The following is a 20,811-nucleotide window of genomic DNA, read 5'->3' as shown; positions in this document are numbered from 1 at the left end:
GCTGACGGTTTGACCCCTTGACGTCGCTGAGGAGCCGGGCTACCAAGCAAGCGTGCGCCACCGCTGAGAACCCCTTTTTTAGTTTGGGTTTGTGCTGCACCTGCCACTGACGACATTTCATCTTGACGACGCTGGTGGTGAGTTCTGGGCGACCCCCTGAAGAGGTCTCCTTTCTGGGCATCCCTATGTTGATAGGGGCCGCGATGTCGGCTCACTCGGCTCATAGCGAGCCTAAGCTAACAATCACTGCCACCGTTCAACTGGCGATCACCTCCGGTGTCATTTCGCCGCCCAAGTCATAGCGGGAATGAGACTTCTCTAGAGCAAATTTGTCCATTCGCATTTGTCCGCGGACGCGGGACACCATCCATGGGCATGCCTGGATATGTATATATCTCAAAACCCGGCATGATGATTGCTTCGAGAAGATAGCAACCACCAGCAACCAGCAGTCTCACGGTCTTTACACCCATCCCACTCTTTCTTGCTATCTTTTCTGTGATTTGGAAACCACACTCATTTGAGCTACAATCAGTCGATCACTACTTCTTGTCAAGTCTCGCCGTTCTGGTGCTGCTTTCTCTCCCTTGACACCGGGCATCATCATGCCTCCGCTTAGCAATTGCCTTAGGCTGGTGACCGTTGTGCTATCGCTCTCGGCATCAACGGTTTCGGGCCAAACCAGCCAGTTCATTGTGACTGGCCGTACCACCGGGGTCAACACGGCCACAGGCCAGAGACCTGTCAGACAGAACGTCAATACTCTCTCGGCCAGTGCCGGTCCGCAATGGTTAGTACGATCGACTGCACCAGAACCAGCAGCCCATACATATCTAATGAAATCTACCTTAGGGATCTATTTATCCTCGGGCTGCAGGCGTTCCAGTCCGCTTCGGAGAGTGACCAACTGTCATACTTTGGCATTGCAGGTGTCCATGGCCGGCCTTATGTGCCTTTCAGCGGCGTGAACGCCGTCCCTGGAGGTAGCGGCGGAGGTTATTGCCCCCACGGTGTACGTTGACAGAGTCTGCTTCCAAGGGCCGGGTGCTCTCTAACCATGTTTCTAGGAGATCATGTTTCCAGCGTGGCACCGACCCTACGTTTCCGCATACGAAGTAAGCACACCACAAAACGCCACTATACGGGCCAGAGCAAGCGATCACTGACAAGTGCAACAGCAAGTTCTTGGGACCTACGTGACCAAGATCGCGGCGCAGTATACCGGAAGCAATGCCGCGACCTACCAATCTGCTGCGGAGCAATGGAGAATGCCCTACTGGGACTGGGCCGCCAGTCCCCAGCTTCCGGCGTCGGCTTCCACGACCACCATCACCGTCAACGGACCGAATGGACAGACCACCATCAAGAACCCCCTGTACAGCTACAAGTGGCAAAAGTTCCCGCTCAACCACGCCAACAACTATTTCCCCACCAGCACCGACTACAACTGCTGGGGCTGGCCCGAGACCACCCGCCAGCCGAACAACCAGGGCGTTGACCAGCTCAACATCGTGAACCAGCAGCTGAGCACCGACCCGAGCCCCCTGAAGGACCAAGTTGTAAGTTACACGTTATTGATTGCTGGAAGCCCCCAAACCCACTCTGACCTCGTTCCAGTATCTCGTCATGTCCTCGGTCAAGGACTTCAACACCATGGCCTCGACCGGTTCGGCAGGCACGAGTTTCGAGGACCCCCATAACGATATCCACAACAGCATGTACGCCATCATGAGCTCGCTCGACTACTCTGCCTTCGACCCCATCTTGTGAGTAACTATGGTCTATTTTCCGCTCTCTCTCTAAGCCTCGAGTATAACCCGCGGGGTGGTTGACTCACTTGAGCTGACGGCAATCTTACCAAACACTGCAGCTGGCTGCACCACTGCCAAGTCGACCGCCTCGTGGCGCTGTGGCAGGCCATCAACTACAACAACACCTTCATGACGGGGTCGTATCGAACCAGCGGCCTGTTCGCCACGGCGGCCGGGTCCAGCATCACAGCCGACACCCCCCTCAAGCCCTTCTACAAGGACGCCAACAGCTTCCACACGGGAAAGACGGCGGCCACGACCCGCAACTTCGGCTACACGTACCCCGAGATCAGCAACGACTGGTCCGTCAGCAAGGACCAGCTGCGCACCTCGGTCATCCGCGCCGTCAACATCCTGTACGGCGACGGGTCGCTGGCCGGGAACCCAGCGTCACCATCGTCGGCCTCGTCGGTATCACCCGCCGGCCCCACCGCCGCATCCGTCCAGCCGACCACGACCGCGCAGCAGCAAGCGGCGTCGAGCCCAGCGAACCAGGCGGCCACAACCCTCGCCCAACAGCCCACGACAGCAGCCACCACCGCAACGCAGCCCACCACCTCGGCCGTCAACAGCGGCGGCGGCAACGGAGGTGGCAACGGAGGCGGCAACGGCGGTTGGGGCTGGGGCTGGGGCTGGCCGTGGGGAGGATGGAACCAGTGGCAGCCGGGTCCCCCAAGCGCCCCACCTGCCGTCCCTGCCGCTCCCCCCAGCCCACCCACAGCCAAAGGCGGCCCACGGGGACCCCCCCGCCGCGAAAGGCGGACCGCGGGGATGGCGCGGAAAGCGAAGCACCTCTGCCGGTGCCGTCACCGAGGGACAAGGTAAGCTGCGCCGCCGAGGCTGCGAGAAGAAGGACGTCGTGTCGGCCCCCTCGGTCGTCAACAACGCCGCCGCCACAAGCTACGAGGCCACTTACCCGACCGAAAACCCGTCGTCCCTCAACACGACTGTCCAGCCTGTCCAGCCTGTCCAGCCTGTCGCCGTCAACGCCACGAGCACGGGTAACGCCACCGTCACCTTGTACGCGCTCGCCGTGCAGGTGGAGAGGTCAGACCTGCCTCTCCCATGCAGCATCGTCTTTGCCCTAGGCTCTCAAACCGCTGGTCAGATGACGGTCCTGTCCATGCCCTCCACCGGCCTGACGCATAGCCGGATCCCGCTGAAGCGCGCCATCGACAAGCTGGGCCTGACAGATGAGATTGATAACGACAACGGCCCCACCGCCATCGCAAAGCTCACCTCCCTGCTCCAGGCCACCATCAGAATGGTACGTCGTAACACCTCCCCCACGCTCCCCATCCCCGTCGTTTCCCTTGAATATGTATATCCACAAATGCATAGATCCAAACAGACGCTTCCCCTTGCTAACCTGCGCCCCACGAACGCACAAAACAACAGGCCAACGGCACCATCGTCTCGAACCCCAAAGTCCCCAGCCTCAAGATCCAGGTCCAGGCGCAGGACGTGGAGCAGGCCGCCTCCGTCGAGGAATTCCCCGTCTACAAGGCACCGCTCAAGGGCCCGACCCTGACCACCAACAGCACCGCGGCCACCAGCGGAGACACCATCGCCATCCAAGCGCCGGCCGGACTGAACCTCACGACGACCACGAGGGTCTCGGCTTCGTCGGCAGGGGCCGCCGCGGCCGCCGCGCTGAACAACTCGACGACGGGTTAGTAGAGAGTAGGGGGTGAATGAGGTGTGGCATGTGCGACAGCGAGAGGGAGGAAGGGAGGGAGAGAGCAGGAAGGGGTGTTCAAAACGACAAAATCGAGATACGAGAAAACACAACAAAAACAGGGTGGGGGCATGATTTGGGAATGGAGTTATTTTGCTGTTTCGGGTTGTTAAAAAGATCGGATTGTCTGGGCCTCTTCGGCACATATGAAGGAAAAAGGGGGGTTCATGAGAGCCGCAATCTTCCTGACCTTTGCAGCACCACGCTGCTTAATAAACATATGGATTGTGTAATAATTAAACGTCTATTAAAATGCAGCTTCCTGTCGCGCAAAGCCTCGCCCGCCGCTGACGTCCAATGCAATTCCAACATCAAATCTATGAGGTATCTATTATAAGTGTCTAGACAACGCTGCCTGGGCCGAGAGAGGAAGTTTGTTACCCGGACAAACGCTTACAATACAGCTGCTCCAAAGTTTGTTTGGATGCCCACTACTCTCTTGAGCGCCAGCCACATCTCAAACACTTCCAACTTGAGCTCTACCCGTAAAAAGCCCACGTAGGCTGCCAGGAATCGAAGGGCGTTGCTAGGCCACAGTAGACTGCCGTTGTGTTCCCAGATCTGGTCGATCTGCTCCTCCAGCACGGTGCGGGCGCAGTACCGCGCCAGGATCATGAAGTTGCGCAGGGGGCCCTGGCGGGTTTGCAAGTTCTCATCCAGGCTTCGCGTCAAGTCGTTCGTCTTGAGGATGAGCAGCATGATTCGGGGAACCTGGCCCAGAAGTTGGACCAAATCGGTGAGGAGACCCTCCTGTAAAGCATCGCCCATTGTTTTCTTCTCCCCTGTGGACCGGGGCTTCATGATGGACGACGAAATGACGCTGTAGTCGCGACCAGTAATGGCACTGGCAAACAAGGGGAACTGCTCCTCGGTAATCCCGGCTACTTCGTGCGCGTAGTGCTTCATGCGGTCCATATCGCCATCGATGACGGCCAACCACATCTTGGCGTAGTTGCGCCGCAGAACCTCGGGAATGTCGCGGTACAGACCGTGGTCATACAGAACCACCTCGAAATTAGCACCGCCAGGACCCCGACGAGACGTCTTGCGGATCGCGATATTGCCTCCGTGAGGATCGCAGTGCAGAGGCGCATTTTTACCAAAAATCATTTCGTTGAAGATGCGCGCCAAGGTTGCTGAAACCTCGTCTCGGTCGATTCCATTTGCGTCCATGTACTCCAGATCGTCGAGCCGACGTCCAGACTCGTTCGCCATGACGAGTATACGCCTCTTGGCCCAGATGACTTGGGGAATCACCAGGGGCAACCCAGATATGTTGGCGAAATGCTGCTTGGTCTTCATAGCATTGGTCGCCTCCAGTTGAAAGTCTAACTCCTGGGGCAAAGATACCTCCATCTCGGACGCCAGCCACTCGAGGTCGTATTCGGGGAACCACTTCTTCAGCGTCGAGAACGTAAACTTGGTGAGGCTCGTGTCTAGAGGGGCCCACTGAGCCAAAGTCGGATGTTGCACCTTGACGGCGACCTTCTGGCCGGTCTCCTTTATGGTAGCCAGATGCACCTGCGCCAACGAAGCTGCGCCTATGGGTTCCCGAGAGAACTCGGAGAAGTAGTCCTCCAGATCTTCGCCAGTGTCGTCTCTGAACATCTTGGCGATCGACTCAAACGAGGAGACAGGGCACCTGTCCTGCAAGGGTATAAACGTGTCGGTCCATTCGACTGGCAGCAGATAGGTCATGGCACTCAGGTGCTGGCCCAGCTTGATGAATATGCCTCCATTCTTCTCCAGTACTTTAAACGTTCTCCTGGAGCATCTCTTATGGCATTCGCTCAGTATCATACTTTTCTCGTCTTCGTCGTTAAGGGCATCGCGGTTCTTGAGGGTCGTTCGATAGCTGCGAAGCAGGAACAGTTAGTTTGGTGCCTGCTTCAGCATGGCAAGCAAGCGAGGGAACAACTCACTCGTTAATACAGATGAACAAGGTGGATGCTACTCTGCCTGCTCTTTCTGTGGCTTCATATCCATGCTTGATGTCGTCGGTAAAAGCCAGGGCGCCGACGCCGGCAGTGCCCGTAGCGGTAGCGGCCCAGAGGCTTGCCTTTGCTCTTCCATTCCGGGGGTTGCGCCTGTTGCCTCCGGCGGAATAGCCCGAGCCGGAGGAGTATTGTCTACTGTATGAGCGCGGTGCAGAGCTGGCCCGAGGCAGCAGCTGGTTGCGACAGGTCGAGCAGGTCCATCGAGCACTGTTGGGGGCTGCGAAGCGGCTCAGCGCATTGATCGTCGAAGGGGGGGCCCTCATAATTGCAAGGGGAGCGAAAGGCGCCGTTGAGGCATTACAATAAGGGACGTATTTAACGGGGTTAAATTACGGAATCGCCAGTCATAAACATAAACGCATTACCATAAAACACAGGGCTCGTCTCTACCGGAACCAAGAAGAGAAGAATAGAATATTCTTATTGTTAAAGGAGCAAATTGTAAGAGTAAAAGTGGAAACCAGCAGCATCGAAGGCGAAGGTGATACTGCCAGTATGTTCTTTTCGTTGGGGTGCCGAAACTCCAGAAAAAAATAAAATCAGAAAACGGCGGCGCCGTCATAGGGGCTCCAGTTGCTGCCGTTGTTGTTCGGGAAAAACAGGGGGGTTACAGGGGATCGATCATGACTGGCAGGTACCTATCAGCTGCATCTTGCTGCAACTGCACTCTGCACTGCGAACATGAACTGTGGCATGTGGCTTGTTCGTTCTTCTTTAGCAGGCCTCATCGACATGGATAGGCGGTGACAGGCAACAGGGGAAAAGGGAAGAGGTGGGCTAGTCTGCTTTCGGACTAATCACGTAGATGCTCTTTTTGGTCCCGAATCAGATCATTGATCACCTTCCACGTGCAGGGATAACGCGTGGTGGGGCAGTTCGCGCTCTCGAGGATGGACCCTAGTCCCGAGCAGCTCTCTTTATCTGTGTATTTGTAGGAGGGAGGTATCCCGACGCGTGACCCGCGACTCATCCATTAGAAATCAATTAAGCTCAAAGAGAGCCTACGCTACATATCCCGTCTCTTCCTCATCACCGTCCTTTCAGTCGGAGTTGTCTTCCACCAACTACACCAACGACCACGATTTTGCATAACTACAAGCCCGGATTTTGTCTTCTTCAGATTCTTGTATTTGGATCATTTCATTGGCTTCAGCGAGAAGAAAACACCATGTTGGCAACCATGCCACCTCCCACCGTCTCCTTCGACTTCACCTCACCATACAAGCCCAGCGTATCCTCGCCACTCTCCTCTTCGCCCATCCGGGCTTCCTCCTCACAGTCCTCCCCGCCCGCGCCCCTCTCCCCGCGCGACTCCAACCGGTGCAACTTCCAGTTCGGATCCTCGCCCATTCCCGCCCCGAAGCTCTTCAAGTACGCGTCGCGGCCCGCCAAGCCGAACCCGCTCCGGCAGAGCCGCGAGAACGCCCAGGAGAGCCGGCGGAGCCTGTTTCTCAAGAACGTACGCCAGCGCCAGGACGACCGGCAGTGGGAGCGCCGCGGTGGCGACCAGGAGGTCCTTAAGCTTGAGTGGTCGATCCTTGACCGCCGGCGGAGGCAGCAGAAGGAGTCCGACATTGACGGCTTCGTGTTTGACGACGAGATCGATAAGGAAATTCCCAGGGAAGCTGCCATGGTGACGGGCAACTCCACGCCCCAAGGAGATGACCTCGACGACATGATGCTCGACGCTATGGAACAAGATGAGGATGCGATGCTGTCCATGTACGAAGCCGAGGCTCTTTCCACTCAATTGCAACAAAGGGCACCGCCAAGGCCCAACTCACCCTTCATGTCTGACGACGAGGATTATGACAATATATTTATGGACTTACTCTCCCATCGAGAACAAGAAGACGGCACTCCACATGATTTCGCCTCATCAGGGGATATGGATATGTCATAAAGGAGAGGTTGACTGTAAACATGTGTGTACAAAGTTCTGTTTGATACCCTACGAGGGAGGAGGCATTGGCCGGCGTTTCGGACTTCGATTTCTGTATGGCATTCTCGGTTGGGCCGGTTGGAGGAGGCGATTTTGGAGGGATATGGAATACAGCTTCGCTTTAGGTCAGGTTATGTCAAAGCCCCCTTTGGCGGTGGAATTTCAAGGACGGTGGTGGTAATTCATATTGCATGCATGCATGATGGACCCATGGACTTGGATACGTATCTGCACTCGTAGAATGGCATCTTGAGGCCCCTGTACGTCTCCTCACTGTCAATGGTCTCTGCACAAACAAAAAGCATAGTGTTGTGAATAATCATGGACATGGTATCATTATTCGGCCTGGTCGCATGAAACAGGTGCCGTAGTGTGTCTCAATCGCTGCTGCTTGCCCTTGGATCACTGGGGCGCACATGATTCGTCCGGCATGTCGAGAACCTCCTTAGCCGAGGGCATGTCGCCCACCAGGTCAGCCGGCGGTGAGCCACTTGATTGCATCTGTTTTTGCAAGTCAGCATGGTGTGCAATACGTCACTCATCGGATTAAGGATTTTTACCTTTTGCATGCGCTCCACAATGTACTCGCGATCCGCCACGTTCTCGTCCTTGTACGTGGGCTCCTCGAACTTCTGCACCATCTCCCGCACCAGCCGGCACTGCTCCTCGTACTTGGTCTTGTCGTCCGCGCTGAGCCCCGCGCGGTTCTTCTCGAGCCAGCCTGGGTACTTGTCGCTGAGCTCCTTCATCGGCTCGTACAGGATCTCCTTGTTGGTCAGCTGCTCCATCATGCCCATCAGCATCTTGCTGAACTCCTCCTCGGACCCCTCGCCGGTGCCGCCACCCGGCATATCCTTCATGGCCTTGAGCATCTCGGCCATGAAGTCCTCCTCGGACCCCTCGGCGGCGGCGGCGGCCGTGGCCTGGTCGCCCGACTCCTGCATGCGCGCCATGGTGCGTCGGATGGTCTCCTGGAATGTCGCGTCGGCGCTGAGGTCGGCCGCGATCTTGTCGGCGCTCTTCGGGGCGCTGCTGCCGCCGGCGGGCTGCTTGGGGGCAGACGACGACGAGGTTGCCGCGGCTGCCGGCGCGGGCGGTGTCTCGCCGTCCACTGCAGCGGCTGCGCCTAGCTCCTTGAATATGGTCTCGAACTGGGCCTGCATCTCGGGCTGTGCTTTGTTAGTACCAGTCGTCACGTAAGTTCGGTACGGGGGTTGATCGCCCGCCTACATTCTTGTCCAGGTCGCCCATCAACTCTACCATGCCGGCTTGTAACTGCTTCTGAAATTCGTCTTCGGAGAAATCGTCCAGGTCTGCGCCCGGCACATCGCCAGCTAATGTGGGGACGGTTGGTACTGATTTGGCTGTTGTTGTCGGGTTCGTCGCAGCCTTCGCCGCGCCAGGTGCCGATGCGCCAGTCTTCTTAGGGTCGATTTTGGCAGCCGAGAACTCTTCTAGCATGTCGTCCAAGTCATCCAAGTCGTCTTCATCCGGGTCGCCGGGGTCGACTGTTGTCGTCGGGGCTGCTGTCGATGCCGGCGCGGCCTCTGTCACATGCTCGGCGGGTGTCGCGATATCGGGTTTCGTGGCACTCTCCCCGTTCGCGGGGCCATCATGACTTTCGGGCATGTCGTTGTAGCGATACGAAATAATTGGTATCGAAGTATGATGTAAGGACTGGGTTTCCTGCAGCTGTCAGGGCGCTTGCTGGTCGAACAGTATCTCGAGTAATGAGCTTGTTTAGGAGAAATGGGGTAGCTAGAGTGGTCTGGCAGCTAAACCCCCAGCAGTGCAGGCCTCTCCGGTAGTTGGAGGATTGGCGGGGTACATCCCGAGGCTCTCAATCGGCTCAAGCGTCCATCGTTCCGGGGGAGCTTTTAGCAATCAGCATGGCGCAAGTGAATGATTTCCTGCCTGGCAACACGCAATTGCTATGACCACCAACTTAGTTGCGTAGTAGGAAGCGTCCAAGAAGAGAGGGAGGAGAAAATGCGAGGGGAAAAAAAAAAAAAAAAAAGACAACCTACCTACAGAGGGGAAGACTTTCTCAAAAAGCAAAAGCATAAAAATGGATGCTCCCAGCGAGACTCGAACTCGCAATCTCCGCATGTCTTCATACACATTTAATTGCTCAAAGATGTATAAGAACGGCGCCTTAACCTGCGATTCGAACGTTAGCGTTCTTTTCTTAGGAAATGCATTGGCTCATTCTTGTAAACTTACCATTAGGCCATGGGGGCGCGTGCCCTAGGGATGGTCGAAGTTCCGTTTTTGGGGCTTATGTAGCTTATGCAGCATTCTATCAATGGTCGTCAAGTCAGTAAGCAGCCGCCCCCCCCCTTTAATAGATTATTCAAGTGTGCTTCAATGCTCCAGCTGGCTCTCTACGACTCCATAAACAGTTTATACTATGCTAGCTATCTCCTACGTGTGGAATCACTGCTTTCCACTACTGGACTCCGTACAGTACGCGATCAGGAACTCAACGCCCTTGGCCTTTCTGTAATAATGCTCATTTGGCCGAGCTACAATTCCAAATGGTGGTACTCCCAGTCCCTCGTCGGTCGGGACTTCTTTAGTCTGGTCTCATGTCATTACCAGACACTCGCAAACTGCTGCTTGAAGCTCGTCGTCTAAGCCGAGACCGAACCCCCACAGCGTCAAGCTTACGAGACTTTCCACGATACTGGTGTCCGTGAAGAGGTTGCCTGTTATACAAACAACAATGACGCGCTTGAAAGGCAATTGACAGACACAGCCATTCAAGTTGAGCATGGATCAAAGGGTTGCAAATTGGGGTTGTGCTATGTTATCCGCGGGCATACTGAAAGGAAATATTGGGTCGTATCAGAGAAATACTCGCCCGGTATACCCCGGTACCTAGCCTCGAGCCATCTCCGGGCCCCAATCGCCACTCATCCGCCGGCTCTGTCATACAGGGATCCATCTCAGGACCGGTGCATGCATCCGCTCGGCCTTCTGGTTTCGAGCTGCGAAAGCATCACCAAGCACAAGAGTGGCCGGGGAGGACGAACGTAGCTGATATCAGATCCCGACTGGGTGTTCTCCTATAGGGGAGCAACAACCGCTTACAGCATTGCAGCAACAGACTCGACAATAATTGATACCTTATCATCCAGCCCATCAACGAAGCCAGTGCGGTAAGTGTCTCACCTTCTCCCTCCCGCCGTCATCCTCTCGTAGGCCCACTCCCCAGCGTGCATTTTTCTTCTTCTCTATATGTACGTACTTGCATGGTGACTCCCCCCCCCCCTATCATTACTGCCGGCAGCTGCTGCTTCCACTGGGGTTACCCAACCCGTCCTACTGTACACCCTACCCAAGAAGCATGGCAATCAGCATTCTCCAATGTCCACGTGTGCTCCCCAAGCCACGGTAGGGAGAACGTTGTTGAGCGTCCATAACGTGGGACCAGTCGCTTGACCTCCAAGTAATCTTCCTCTCCCCCCTACGAGATAACTTCCTCTTCTCTTCACCAGTTTATTCTGCTGCACTCAGCAAGAGGTGGCGATCTCCAAAGCTCTTGAGCTTGTTCCTGTACAGCTCCTGATTAGTCTTATATTGGCTTGGAAATGTGGTAGTGGTGATCTGGGAAGTGCGACACAAACAGACCACTGAAGGCGTGCTATAATCAACGGTGGAGGCCTAGCCGAGATCCGGCCGGGCCGCCTCTATCTAATCGATCTGATCTGATCTATTGCCGGTGCTGAGTTGCGGATTAAGCCTGATAAGGCGTTGGACCTCCATCTCGAACTGCATCTATAGCGCTTGTTGAGATTCATGGATTGTTCTATCGATTTATATATACAGGTAACTGACCAGGCGATGTGAGCTGCTTCATGGTCGATGACGAGATCGAACATACGCCCACCATCTTGGACGAGAAAACGACACATTGCGGACGTCGCTCGACACGGAACCAGCATCATAGTCATCCTAAAGCCAGCCTACTTGTTATGGAGAAGCAAATCCTTTCAATCTCCACTTCCCATCAGTTTCCTCTGTGCCGCCTTCTTCTTGAACGTAATCGCCGTTGCTGCTTGTCTCATCCGGCTCGATTCTTCATCGCATCTGGTATCTTGCGTGGCTGGTTATGGAGGTGGTGGGACTTGATGGCTTCGTGAGCCGCGGCGACAAATTGGCCGTACCGCAGCTCGACCGGCTGCGGCGGCAGGTCCCGGTGTAGGTCCGACATCCGACAGAGAATTCAATCGTGGCATTTGGGTCTTGTTGGCGGATGTCTGGGCCGGAGAAATCGAGCTTCGAACACCATCCGAGAATAGGTGATGAGGCAATGACCTGACGACGATCGCACCTTTGAATGCCAGCGCCTGTGATGGTCGTCTTTGTCAGCTCCAACTTATCCCGCTTTCCAATTGTCACCCTTCATCGCTAAACCGTATAACTGTTATTGTCGCTCCCCATTGCCCCACCGTGCTGCTTCAATTCCATTTTCACCATGAGATAGGCCCCCTATTGCATATCCCGCTCCAATCACTTCCCGGCTTTACACACACACTGAATGCGTCTTCTGTAATTGATATCCTGCAGTGCCTGCTGACATGTATGCCATGATATCCCGGTCTTATCTCCGTCTCAGATCACCCAGCCGAGGCCAAGCTGGCTTCGTTCAACTGGCCAAGACGGGACAATCATTTCCAATATTTGTTTGGACAGCAAGCTGCATAGATCTGCGCTCCATCATTGGAGGCCTTCTGTTGGGTTTGGCTAACACCACCATCTCCGTAAGGCAAGGGATGCAATCCTATCAGTAATCCTATCACACAATCAGCTCGATGCGGGGTCAGCAACCCAGATGTCAACCTCTATGTCTCAGTTCACCCGTCTATACCGTTGCGCCTCTACCCCATCTCGCTTTCATTAGGGGGTCGTTCAGCAACTGCGCATAGCTCCAACACTGCAAGTGTTCAGCGTGATTTCTCGCGCCGATACAGTCGCTCCTCTACCATCAAGCCTGGGTTGGTATGGTTGTCCCCGGCCGTGGTATTTGGACGTTGGACGTTGGTTATCCTGCCATACAAAGCCTCTTTCCCTTTGGGGTAGGTGGCATTCCATGAACCCGGAGCGTCATCGAAGTTCGGCTCTGCACCCCGATGATCTACCACCCAAATGAGATACTGTGCTACGGGCCGCTTCCTGCTGTGAGACGTCCACTACGCAGAATGCTCGTGATTGGCTTGTTACGGCTTACTTATAACGTCGTCTTGAGGGTGAGCTACTGCAGGACTAAGGTTGTAAGACAAATAGTCTGTCGAGGATGGGAACTCCCCAGACGGCCTCGTTTGCTATCGAGCACATGCCGAACCACCCTTGGGACTGGGCATGACGGAGTATTTCGATATATTCTGCAGATCTTGCCGTTCTGGTATCTGACATACAAGATGTCGGCCGGTGGCACCAGCTTGGGTTTCTGCCTTTTCTTCCGGGGCGGTCCCACGGCGGCCCTTTGCCCCCCAAGGCCTTTCCACATTTCTCCCCATTTCCATACGGACCAGTCTACTACCGTTGTGAAGCTAGACTATCCTCAAGATGAGCGACGGCGACTTATACGTGTCGAACGGCACATGCTACTTCGGGCGTGGCCAGATCGCCGACAGACATTTCATCCCCTGCGGCAACGCTGTCGAGAATGGGCCGCAAGCGTGCTGCTACGAGGGGGATTACTGCCTTTCGAGCAATACATGCTGGGACAACACAAGTAAGCAGAGGATGTTGATCCCTAGACCATGGCTTTGACGCCCTTGCACTTACTCACACAAGCGTCTTAGCCATCGTGACTTACGTTGCCGGATGTACGGATCCTTCGTTCAGCTCCTCCAAGTGCATCCAGAAGAACGGCTACCCAAACCAACAATGGGTTGCGATGGCGAGATGCGACTCTCCCAACATTGATATATGGAGCGGATGCGCCAAACATCCCAACGTAACTGCCATCCAGAAAGAAGACTGTGATTGCACATCTACGGCCCCCTTAATCCGGAACCCGAATGGCAAGTCAAGCTTCGACGAGATTGCCAGCCTGCCACAAACTGTCATGGGCAGCATCTCCTTCAACCCAACAGCGCTCCCCACCCGTGGAGCGGGCGATACTTCCTCCAGTTCAAGCGGTACAGCATCGGCATCTGCCTCGATCCCCGGACCCACCTCGGAAGGGTCTTCGGGTGGTTCCTCTGGCCTCAGTCACTCGGCCCAAATCGGGGTCGGTGTCGGAGTCGGAGTTGGCGGTGCCATCCTGCTGGCCATCATAGCCTTCATGGTGTACAGGCTGCGGCGCCAGAAGAAGACGGCGGCACCGCCACAATACGAAACGCAACCGCAGCATCAGCCGCAGCAGCAACAACAACAACCTCAAGAGGGTAGGCCACAGACGGTGTCCCCAGATCCCGGGAACGCCGGAGACCCCGATCGAGCACAGCAGGCGTCTCCGGAGCTCACGACCGTCCGGACGAACACCGTATCCCCTGAGCTCGACGCAGGGATGTGGGACAAACCCGAGTTGTCTGGTGATCCTACCACGCGATCCGAGCTGCCGACACGGGGGGCTACAAAGAGGGAGCACGTATCCGAGTTGCCAGGAGAGACATAGTAGGCGATCAAGCCTGACATGTCCCCCCCCGGCTTATGGTTGATACAAAAAGGAGCCAGGAGAATTACTTCACTAGTAGATACCTAGGGGGCCTGGCACCTGGTTTTCCCAAGCTTATTTTCCCCAACTCCCTCTTTGGTCGTCAACGACCAAGAGCTTTTGCCAGCAGCATTTCGTTGACCCACGCTCAGTCGCTCCAGTACAAATCGTGTCTGCCCTTAATACAAAGCGAGTTAAACACCATTCGTGACATTAAATCACGTGAAGCTGTCATCATCATCACTGATCAACTCCACGGTCTGTTGGCCCAATGGTAAGGCGTCTGACTACGATTCGACTCTTCAAGAGATTCCCTTCTAATCAGGAGATTCTGGGTTCGAGCCCCAGGCAGACCTGACCGTCTCTTTTTGACGTTCTCGCCGATGTTGATTGTGTTCTTTTTGGGGGTTGGAAGCGTAGCGGGAAGTACGACAGCACGTAGCTAAGCCGGTTTGGCGGTCTTATATAGATCGGGTGGCGACGCTAGAAGGCTCCACGCTATCACATAGGGGTTCAACATATACCCACTTATTGGTCCCATATATCTCATATAGTATTGAGCTATGGGCGATTCTAATACACTTGATTAACCAAAGAAAGGTGTTGCAGTTTGAAACAAGCAGAGGCTGGGAGTAGAGGACCGAATGAATCCGCCTTCGGCACGTGCTACAGGATGAGATGATCAAGTCTTCTGGTCGCCAGCGGGATCAGCACGCATGCCAAGGAGAAGCTCGCGGCGCTGGTGGCCACGCTCTCGGAGTCCTGCCGCGGCGCGCTGATTCGGAACAAGACATTGCTGGCGTCTGCTGGTGAGTAGCTCACGCCATTACTAGAACAGATATCAAGCAACTTGAGTCGACTAGGGGGAGGCCGTCAGTATCAGGTAGGCAGGACTACTATATGCCTATATCTCGGAGCGGTACCGATTCGAACGCAACAGCTCAAGCTGCCGAAGTTGAGGATGGGGCGGCGGCTAGTGCCGGAGTTTGCGGTAGTACTGAACAAGGACATAATGAATTGACCGTGCCGTCACATTAGGGACGAGGACACCCAGGCGCCTGGCTGAGTTCAAGGAGCTTGCGGACATTATTACTTATCTTTAGGACGAGTGCCCCGGACCCTTTCCGCACTTACCCCACAGGGCGTTGGTTGTCCCCTGTCGACAGTGTCTTCTTATTTGGTTCAATGTTTATGCGATGGCAGCCTGGTCGTAGCAGCCGTCGCAATGCGGCGAAGACACCTGGTGGGGGGAAAGAGCCGGCGCAAGGCCTGCCACCAACTTAAGCATAAACAAGCCGTAGCCGTGCTCGCCTTGTGGGTATCGCTCCAGCATCTGTTTGTTGGTAGAGAGCGGGAGGCCGGATGGCAGCCGAGTGTTGATTCGGCACACGACGTTCCCGCAGATGGGCGGGGCGGCCGAATCAAGCCAAACTCGACCCTGATTGCACGATGCCCAAGTCCATGGTGCTGGGACGATGGCACGCGACCATTCCCATGAGGAGCGGGTGCCCATCTGTCATGTTGAGTTAGTTGTTGATACACGATGGCATTGCCGGTCGACGTTTATGACAGCAGACAGCGAATTTGCTGGGGATCACCTGGTGATCATATGTCGAAACCAGGGTCTTTCTGGTTCCTCTCCCAGACAAGCTTTCGAAGGCCACATGGACTTAGCCAGTCAGCCAGTCATGAAACAGAACCATTTGTTGTTCAATAACAATCAAAATGGGCTGCCGGATCATCAATCAATGGATGTTGATCGTGTCGAGTAAATCGGGCAGTGGGCCAATCCCGCGGGCTCCATGCCAATTCCCCGAAGGATACCGCAGGAATAGACTCCTAGTCGAGCCGAACCGACCCGAAACAGGGCTGAACTTTGCCCAGCATCTAGACTTTGCATCCAGAGACACGTGCATGAAATCAACGCAAAAGTACCGGTACTTGAAGTTTTAGCAGGCAATTCTAGCCGATGTCATCATCCATCGACCCCGGATATTGCCATGCTGTGCTTTCTTCTTTTTTTTTAAATCGTCTACCACCTCATCTGATGGCAAGGCAAGCCGGGAGCAACATCTGCCGACGACAGACCAGACGGACGGATTCGGTGGGGCCAAGCAGCAGTGCCAGCCTGCACCAGACCCTTTGCTTTGTCTGCTCCTTGAACAGGCTAATAACGCGTTCGCCCAGGCCGTCCACAGTCCACAGTCCACACCGTACCTTCGGGTCCAGGCAGAGTTGGGAATGCCCAAAGGAGGGAAATGGGGCCACGGTGAGGCCACAATGCCGGCACCCACCCACTGTCTCCATTCCGGCCAGCCAAAACGTCGTACGATACAATCCGGCGGAATGCGCTGCACTGCCGCATTTGGCATTGCTTGCCAGTGTCAGCACCATTGCGAGGCGTCCCATTGGCCCCAAGCTCTCCCCCCCGTCGGTCATGCCTGGATCCCTGGATCCCTGAATCCCTGGAGAGCCCTCCGAGCGAAGGGCGGGGCGCACCCGAAGACGTGCTGTTGCCAGTACTGGTACCTTTCTTTGGGAAAGCCAGGGCATGATCATAACTCGCAATCAACCAAGGCGTATGCAGCAAATGACGGTCCCGGTTTGCCAGCAAGGCCCCAGGAGCAAATAGGCGCCCGGCAAGTAGTGTCTATCCGTCGTACGTGGTAGGAATAAAACTCACCCGACTCCCCATTCTTTCTGTCATTTAGTCCTAGCAACGCCTGGTTACCTGCGATTTGACTTACACGACATACGACTGCTAAAAGCGTCGATCCCTCTCTTCCACCTTCTTCTCCTGATCCCGTCTTTTACTTTTTTTACCTTGCGGCCAGTATTTCTTCTCGTCACGAACCCGAACAAGTTCGTTTCACGTTTCTCACATTCCACAAATCCAACCTACCCTTCGCTTCGGCTTGACTACAGAGAGAGAAACGAAAAGGCAGCAAAGAACCCCTACGCTGGACACCCACCACCTTTCGAAACATCGTACGATTTGTTCTATTACTGTTACTACGTACAACTTACAACCCCCACCACCAAAACACCACTACCGCCGCCATGTCGCCCACATACACAATGTCCGCGCATCTGTGCAAACAAATCACCACATCCTGGCGCCAAGCGCGACAGGGCCCCGTGCCCGAGTCCTCGACCGCGACAACGACCATGACGTTGCCGTCGCGACGCTCCCCGTCGCCCGAGAAGCGCTCCATGGACAGCGACCGCAGCGACTCCATGTCGTCCCCCTCCTCTCCCATGTCGCGGTCCTCTTCAGCCTCCAGCTGGCGCTGGGGCAACCGCTAAGAGAAGAGAGAGAGAGAGAGAGAGAGAGAAAAAGGGGGGGCCTCTATCGCCTCTCTCCCTTTCTCGTCAATTTAGCTTGAGCTTCGCGCAGGAGGAGTATATCATCACACACAAAAACGGCTGGGAAATAGGATATTCGCTACAACCACTACAGCATGACGCAATGTGGGTTGCCTCCCAATCACGCAATCGCGTAATGCAATCACACCTTACTATTGTAAGCGACGATCCTTTGCTCATTGCCGCACACACGTACGAAACCAAGAAAGAGAACAGTCGGGAGGGAGCTTGTGTCCAAACCGGTCGTTGCTGCATAGTGACCCCTAGCGGCCTCTACTGGGCAGGAGGCAGACCAGGAGGCTATGAGTCAGCACACATACACGCGGCTATCAGAGGCAACGGCAGGCATTTCAGGAGTCGCTGTTAGGATACGGGCTTTAGCACCGTGCCGCATCGCATTGCATTTTTGCGGCTAATGACTGGCGTTTCGGTACACCACCTGGCAATGCTGGGTTGGTTTGATGGAGTTAGGTGTCTATACCCCAGGTTGAACGTAGCATTTTGCAGTTAGTCAATTCAATTATCACGCAAGACGCACATCGCAACATCACATGAGACGTGCTACTGATTCGTTGGGTTCATCGAAACAATGCCACCGGTGTATTACCAGATTGCTGCCAGTATACTCCGTAAAGTCTAGCTATATGTACAAAAGCCACTGATCAACTCCCACAGAGTCCTTTCTGAGTCATCAAACGCCTTGCGCCCCTAGCAATGCAAGTTCTCGTAAATTAATAACCGTTCCAGACGCCAGGCATCATGATGTGAGCTGGCGCTTTCGTGATGTCCAGTAGAGCTTTTTGGCCGGCAGTCGCTCAGCCCGTCTTCTGCCTCTTTGCCTCTGCTGCAGCAGCAGCATTGACGCTGTTGTTGGTAGAGACTTCGTTCAACGCCGGTCGGCCTGCGCCGTCGGCTGCAGGCCGCTTCACACTCAGTGGCCTGAACTGACCCCTATTGCCCATGGGGCTCATCCCTCCGCCAGGGGCACCGATCTGGCGAGTGCCGGCCAGCGATGCATTCATCGCTTGTCCTGGACCTGCAGGCCTTCCCAAGCCCTGACCCGGACCAAAACCATGGACCGCACCACTCGCAGGGTTGGCTTTTACCGGAGGCTCCTCGTCTCTCTTCATCGGAGGTACATGTTTGATGTCCTTGGCAACCGGCTTGGATGACTTGTGATCAATGCCTGGCGTCTTTCGAATCGAAGGGCTCTCTGCATGAGGATTGAAGACCTTGGCTTTATCCGGCGCCACGCTGGCTGTTCCGGGCGGGGCGTCTTCCGGTAATTGATTGACTGAACGGGCGGAGAAGAAGCCGACAGGGCCCGTGGGCTCCGCGTTGGCTGGAGGAGGCGTATTTATTCTAGCATTCGACGAAGCTTGCTGGGCGGGTGCTACGTGACCTTGAGCGGCACTTCCATTGGCCGGCATGGGCTTTCCGTGCATTTGGGGATTTGGCCGCCCATTGAAAGTTGGGCCTGGACGCTGCGGAGCCTGGTTGGGCGTCTGGGGTTGTGGTCGGGGAGGTGGACCATTTTGACCCGGGCGTCCCTGGGCTGCTCTTGCAGGAGGCTGCATGGGCTTCACCGGGCCGGCTATGCTATTCGTAGAGGCCTTGCTCTGATCGCTATTAGGGCCAGATGAAGGTGCCTGGGGCTTATCATTGATGCCGTGTGACGTAGGTAGAACTACTTCGTCTGGGTGGCCGTCTTCCGTCACCCCAAAATCTGCCATGTCAAAGTCCCCAAAGTCATCGTCAAGCGGGTCCGTCGGATCTACAGGTCCAAGACATCAGTATCTACCCAGTCAAAGTCGTCAGAGTCCAACCCACCAGTTTGTGCCGCCTGGGGTGCAGGATTGGCCCGGCCCTTTTCAGCAGCACCGCCGCCCTCTCTCTTCACGATAATCTCCTTCTTGGCGAAATCAGGGTGCCGATGCAGATTGTCCTCATTGAACTTTGTTGCGCCGACCTTCATTTTGGTCACCTTAGCCAGGTAGTCCTTGTCGTAGATGCAGTTGCCGAGCACGTTTCCGAAGTTTCTCAGGGCTCTCTTCAGAGCATCTGTTGTACCTTCCTTTTTTGCCTTCTCGAACGCTGCCGCCTTGCCCTTGCAGTTCTCGATATGGCCGTAACCGATATCCTCGTGGTAAGTGCCATCTCGCAGTGTCACCCGGATTACAACAGACAGGCCAAGAGATATCTTGAGGGTCTGCGGGTTCTCATCGACGAAGTCGACTTGGATGTTCTGAATGCTAGAGGACCATCCGTTAAAGCCAAAGACTTCGTTTGCGAGCGCGATGCATTTTTCAGCCGCGATGTAATGAACCTTCTGCCCAGATGGCCCACTGCGGGCCGAGAGGTACTCAGGCCCAAGCTGCTTCTCAAGCCTGGACTGGAGCGTGGCAATCTCAGTTGCTGTATACTCCGAGATGCGCGGTTTTGCCTCCGCAAAGGGGTTGGCAGCCACGTTATGCTGGTCACCCGGACTGTTGGCCATGTTAGCAATCTTGTGTGTGCAGTGGCGTCATGGAAATCATCTTACGCAGGCATGATGAAGCTCTCACTGGTGAACTAGCATTGACAATTCCACAAGCGCCAATGCTCCTAGAAGTGCAGATGTCCTCTCTGGTTTGTGTTTGTTGCGAAAACGTGAAGGTAAACTGGCGATATTCCGGCTGTGACGCGTTCAAGGAAGTAGTGGGACGCGACGTCGTCTGCCATGCCCATTAGGCAGTCACGTCAGTCACATGACATCCAAGCATGGGCCATCCAATTGATTGATTTCAGCTGGCAGCGAATCACTTTAGGTACCTACCTACTACAGGTACACATTTCAACAACTTCAACCGTCTACTAAATGGAATACCGAAAAACGAAAACGAAAACAAAACGAAATAAGACTCAGACCACAAATAAATATAAATTATTGACCATCACAGTAAAAAAATAGCTTCAGTACATGCTGGAAAGATTCATCGCATCAGTCAGATGTCTGTTCGTGGTGCAGTCAGTGTAATGTTAAGTGGAAGCTACGACCCTGAAGGCTTTGGGTTTGGCCCACCTGCCTGCATTTACATCCCTCAACTGGATATGTTGATATGCTGTACATTAGGTAGTGTACATGTGGCAGTCAACCTCTGGTATAAACCACAACATTGAACGTACAAGAGATCCATTGATCCATTGAACCACTGCCTACATCCTCGAGGCACGTATTCGACTTCAACATGGTACAGTAATTATATGGCGAGAAATGAGAGAGGCATTGCCCGTCTACAATGCAACATCGC

At 54.9% G+C, this 20,811-nt stretch overlaps 8 protein-coding genes across 8 annotated transcripts; 4 read left to right on the top strand and 4 right to left on the bottom strand.

The window, feature by feature from the left end:
- Positions 1-605: 605 nt before the first annotated feature.
- Positions 606-3,488, top strand: PG985_006173 (uncharacterized protein; the record flags this gene model as incomplete). Its single annotated transcript, XM_066825942.1, has 8 exons — positions 606-790; positions 853-1,012; positions 1,068-1,115; positions 1,179-1,559; positions 1,618-1,766; positions 1,871-2,424; positions 2,489-3,078; positions 3,210-3,488. The coding sequence occupies 8 exons, from the start codon at positions 606-608 to the stop codon at positions 3,486-3,488; spliced, it is 2,346 nt and encodes a 781-aa protein (XP_066685549.1).
- Positions 3,489-3,942: 454 nt separating this feature from the next.
- PG985_006172 (uncharacterized protein) lies at positions 3,943-5,809 on the bottom strand (the record flags this gene model as incomplete). Its single annotated transcript, XM_066825941.1, has 2 exons — positions 3,943-5,404; positions 5,472-5,809. The coding sequence occupies 2 exons, from the start codon at positions 5,807-5,809 to the stop codon at positions 3,943-3,945; spliced, it is 1,800 nt and encodes a 599-aa protein (XP_066685548.1).
- A 917-nt stretch (positions 5,810-6,726) lies between these two features.
- Positions 6,727-7,449, top strand: PG985_006171 (uncharacterized protein; the record flags this gene model as incomplete). Its single annotated transcript, XM_066825940.1, has 1 exon — positions 6,727-7,449. One exon carries the CDS (start codon positions 6,727-6,729, stop codon positions 7,447-7,449), a length of 723 nt encoding a protein of 240 aa, XP_066685547.1.
- Positions 7,450-7,890: 441 nt separating this feature from the next.
- On the bottom strand, positions 7,891-9,117 carry PG985_006170 (uncharacterized protein; the record flags this gene model as incomplete). Its single annotated transcript, XM_066825939.1, has 3 exons — positions 7,891-7,989; positions 8,049-8,657; positions 8,719-9,117. The coding sequence occupies 3 exons, from the start codon at positions 9,115-9,117 to the stop codon at positions 7,891-7,893; spliced, it is 1,107 nt and encodes a 368-aa protein (XP_066685546.1).
- Positions 9,118-13,059: 3,942 nt separating this feature from the next.
- PG985_006169 (uncharacterized protein) lies at positions 13,060-14,116 on the top strand (the record flags this gene model as incomplete). Its single annotated transcript, XM_066825938.1, has 2 exons — positions 13,060-13,228; positions 13,299-14,116. The coding sequence occupies 2 exons, from the start codon at positions 13,060-13,062 to the stop codon at positions 14,114-14,116; spliced, it is 987 nt and encodes a 328-aa protein (XP_066685545.1).
- A 705-nt stretch (positions 14,117-14,821) lies between these two features.
- On the bottom strand, positions 14,822-15,242 carry PG985_006168 (uncharacterized protein; the record flags this gene model as incomplete). Its single annotated transcript, XM_066825937.1, has 2 exons — positions 14,822-14,984; positions 15,178-15,242. The coding sequence occupies 2 exons, from the start codon at positions 15,240-15,242 to the stop codon at positions 14,822-14,824; spliced, it is 228 nt and encodes a 75-aa protein (XP_066685544.1).
- Positions 15,243-17,215: 1,973 nt separating this feature from the next.
- Positions 17,216-17,461, top strand: PG985_006167 (uncharacterized protein; the record flags this gene model as incomplete). The annotated part of the gene is made up of 1 exon (XM_066825936.1): positions 17,216-17,461. The coding sequence occupies one exon, from the start codon at positions 17,216-17,218 to the stop codon at positions 17,459-17,461; it is 246 nt and encodes an 81-aa protein (XP_066685543.1).
- Positions 17,462-18,336: 875 nt separating this feature from the next.
- PG985_006166 (recombination protein rad52) lies at positions 18,337-20,071 on the bottom strand (the record flags this gene model as incomplete). Its single annotated transcript, XM_066825935.1, has 3 exons — positions 18,337-19,295; positions 19,352-20,007; positions 20,064-20,071. 3 exons carry the CDS (start codon positions 20,069-20,071, stop codon positions 18,337-18,339), a joined length of 1,623 nt encoding a protein of 540 aa, XP_066685542.1.
- Between the last annotated feature and the right edge of the window lie 740 nt (positions 20,072-20,811).

Source organism: Apiospora marii (genome assembly GCF_038362585.1).
Source record: "Apiospora marii strain CBS 49790 chromosome Unknown utg000004l_segment0_segment0, whole genome shotgun sequence".
Taxonomy (NCBI): domain Eukaryota; kingdom Fungi; phylum Ascomycota; class Sordariomycetes; order Amphisphaeriales; family Apiosporaceae; genus Apiospora; species Apiospora marii.
This window is presented reverse-complemented; position numbering and strand designations above follow the sequence as displayed.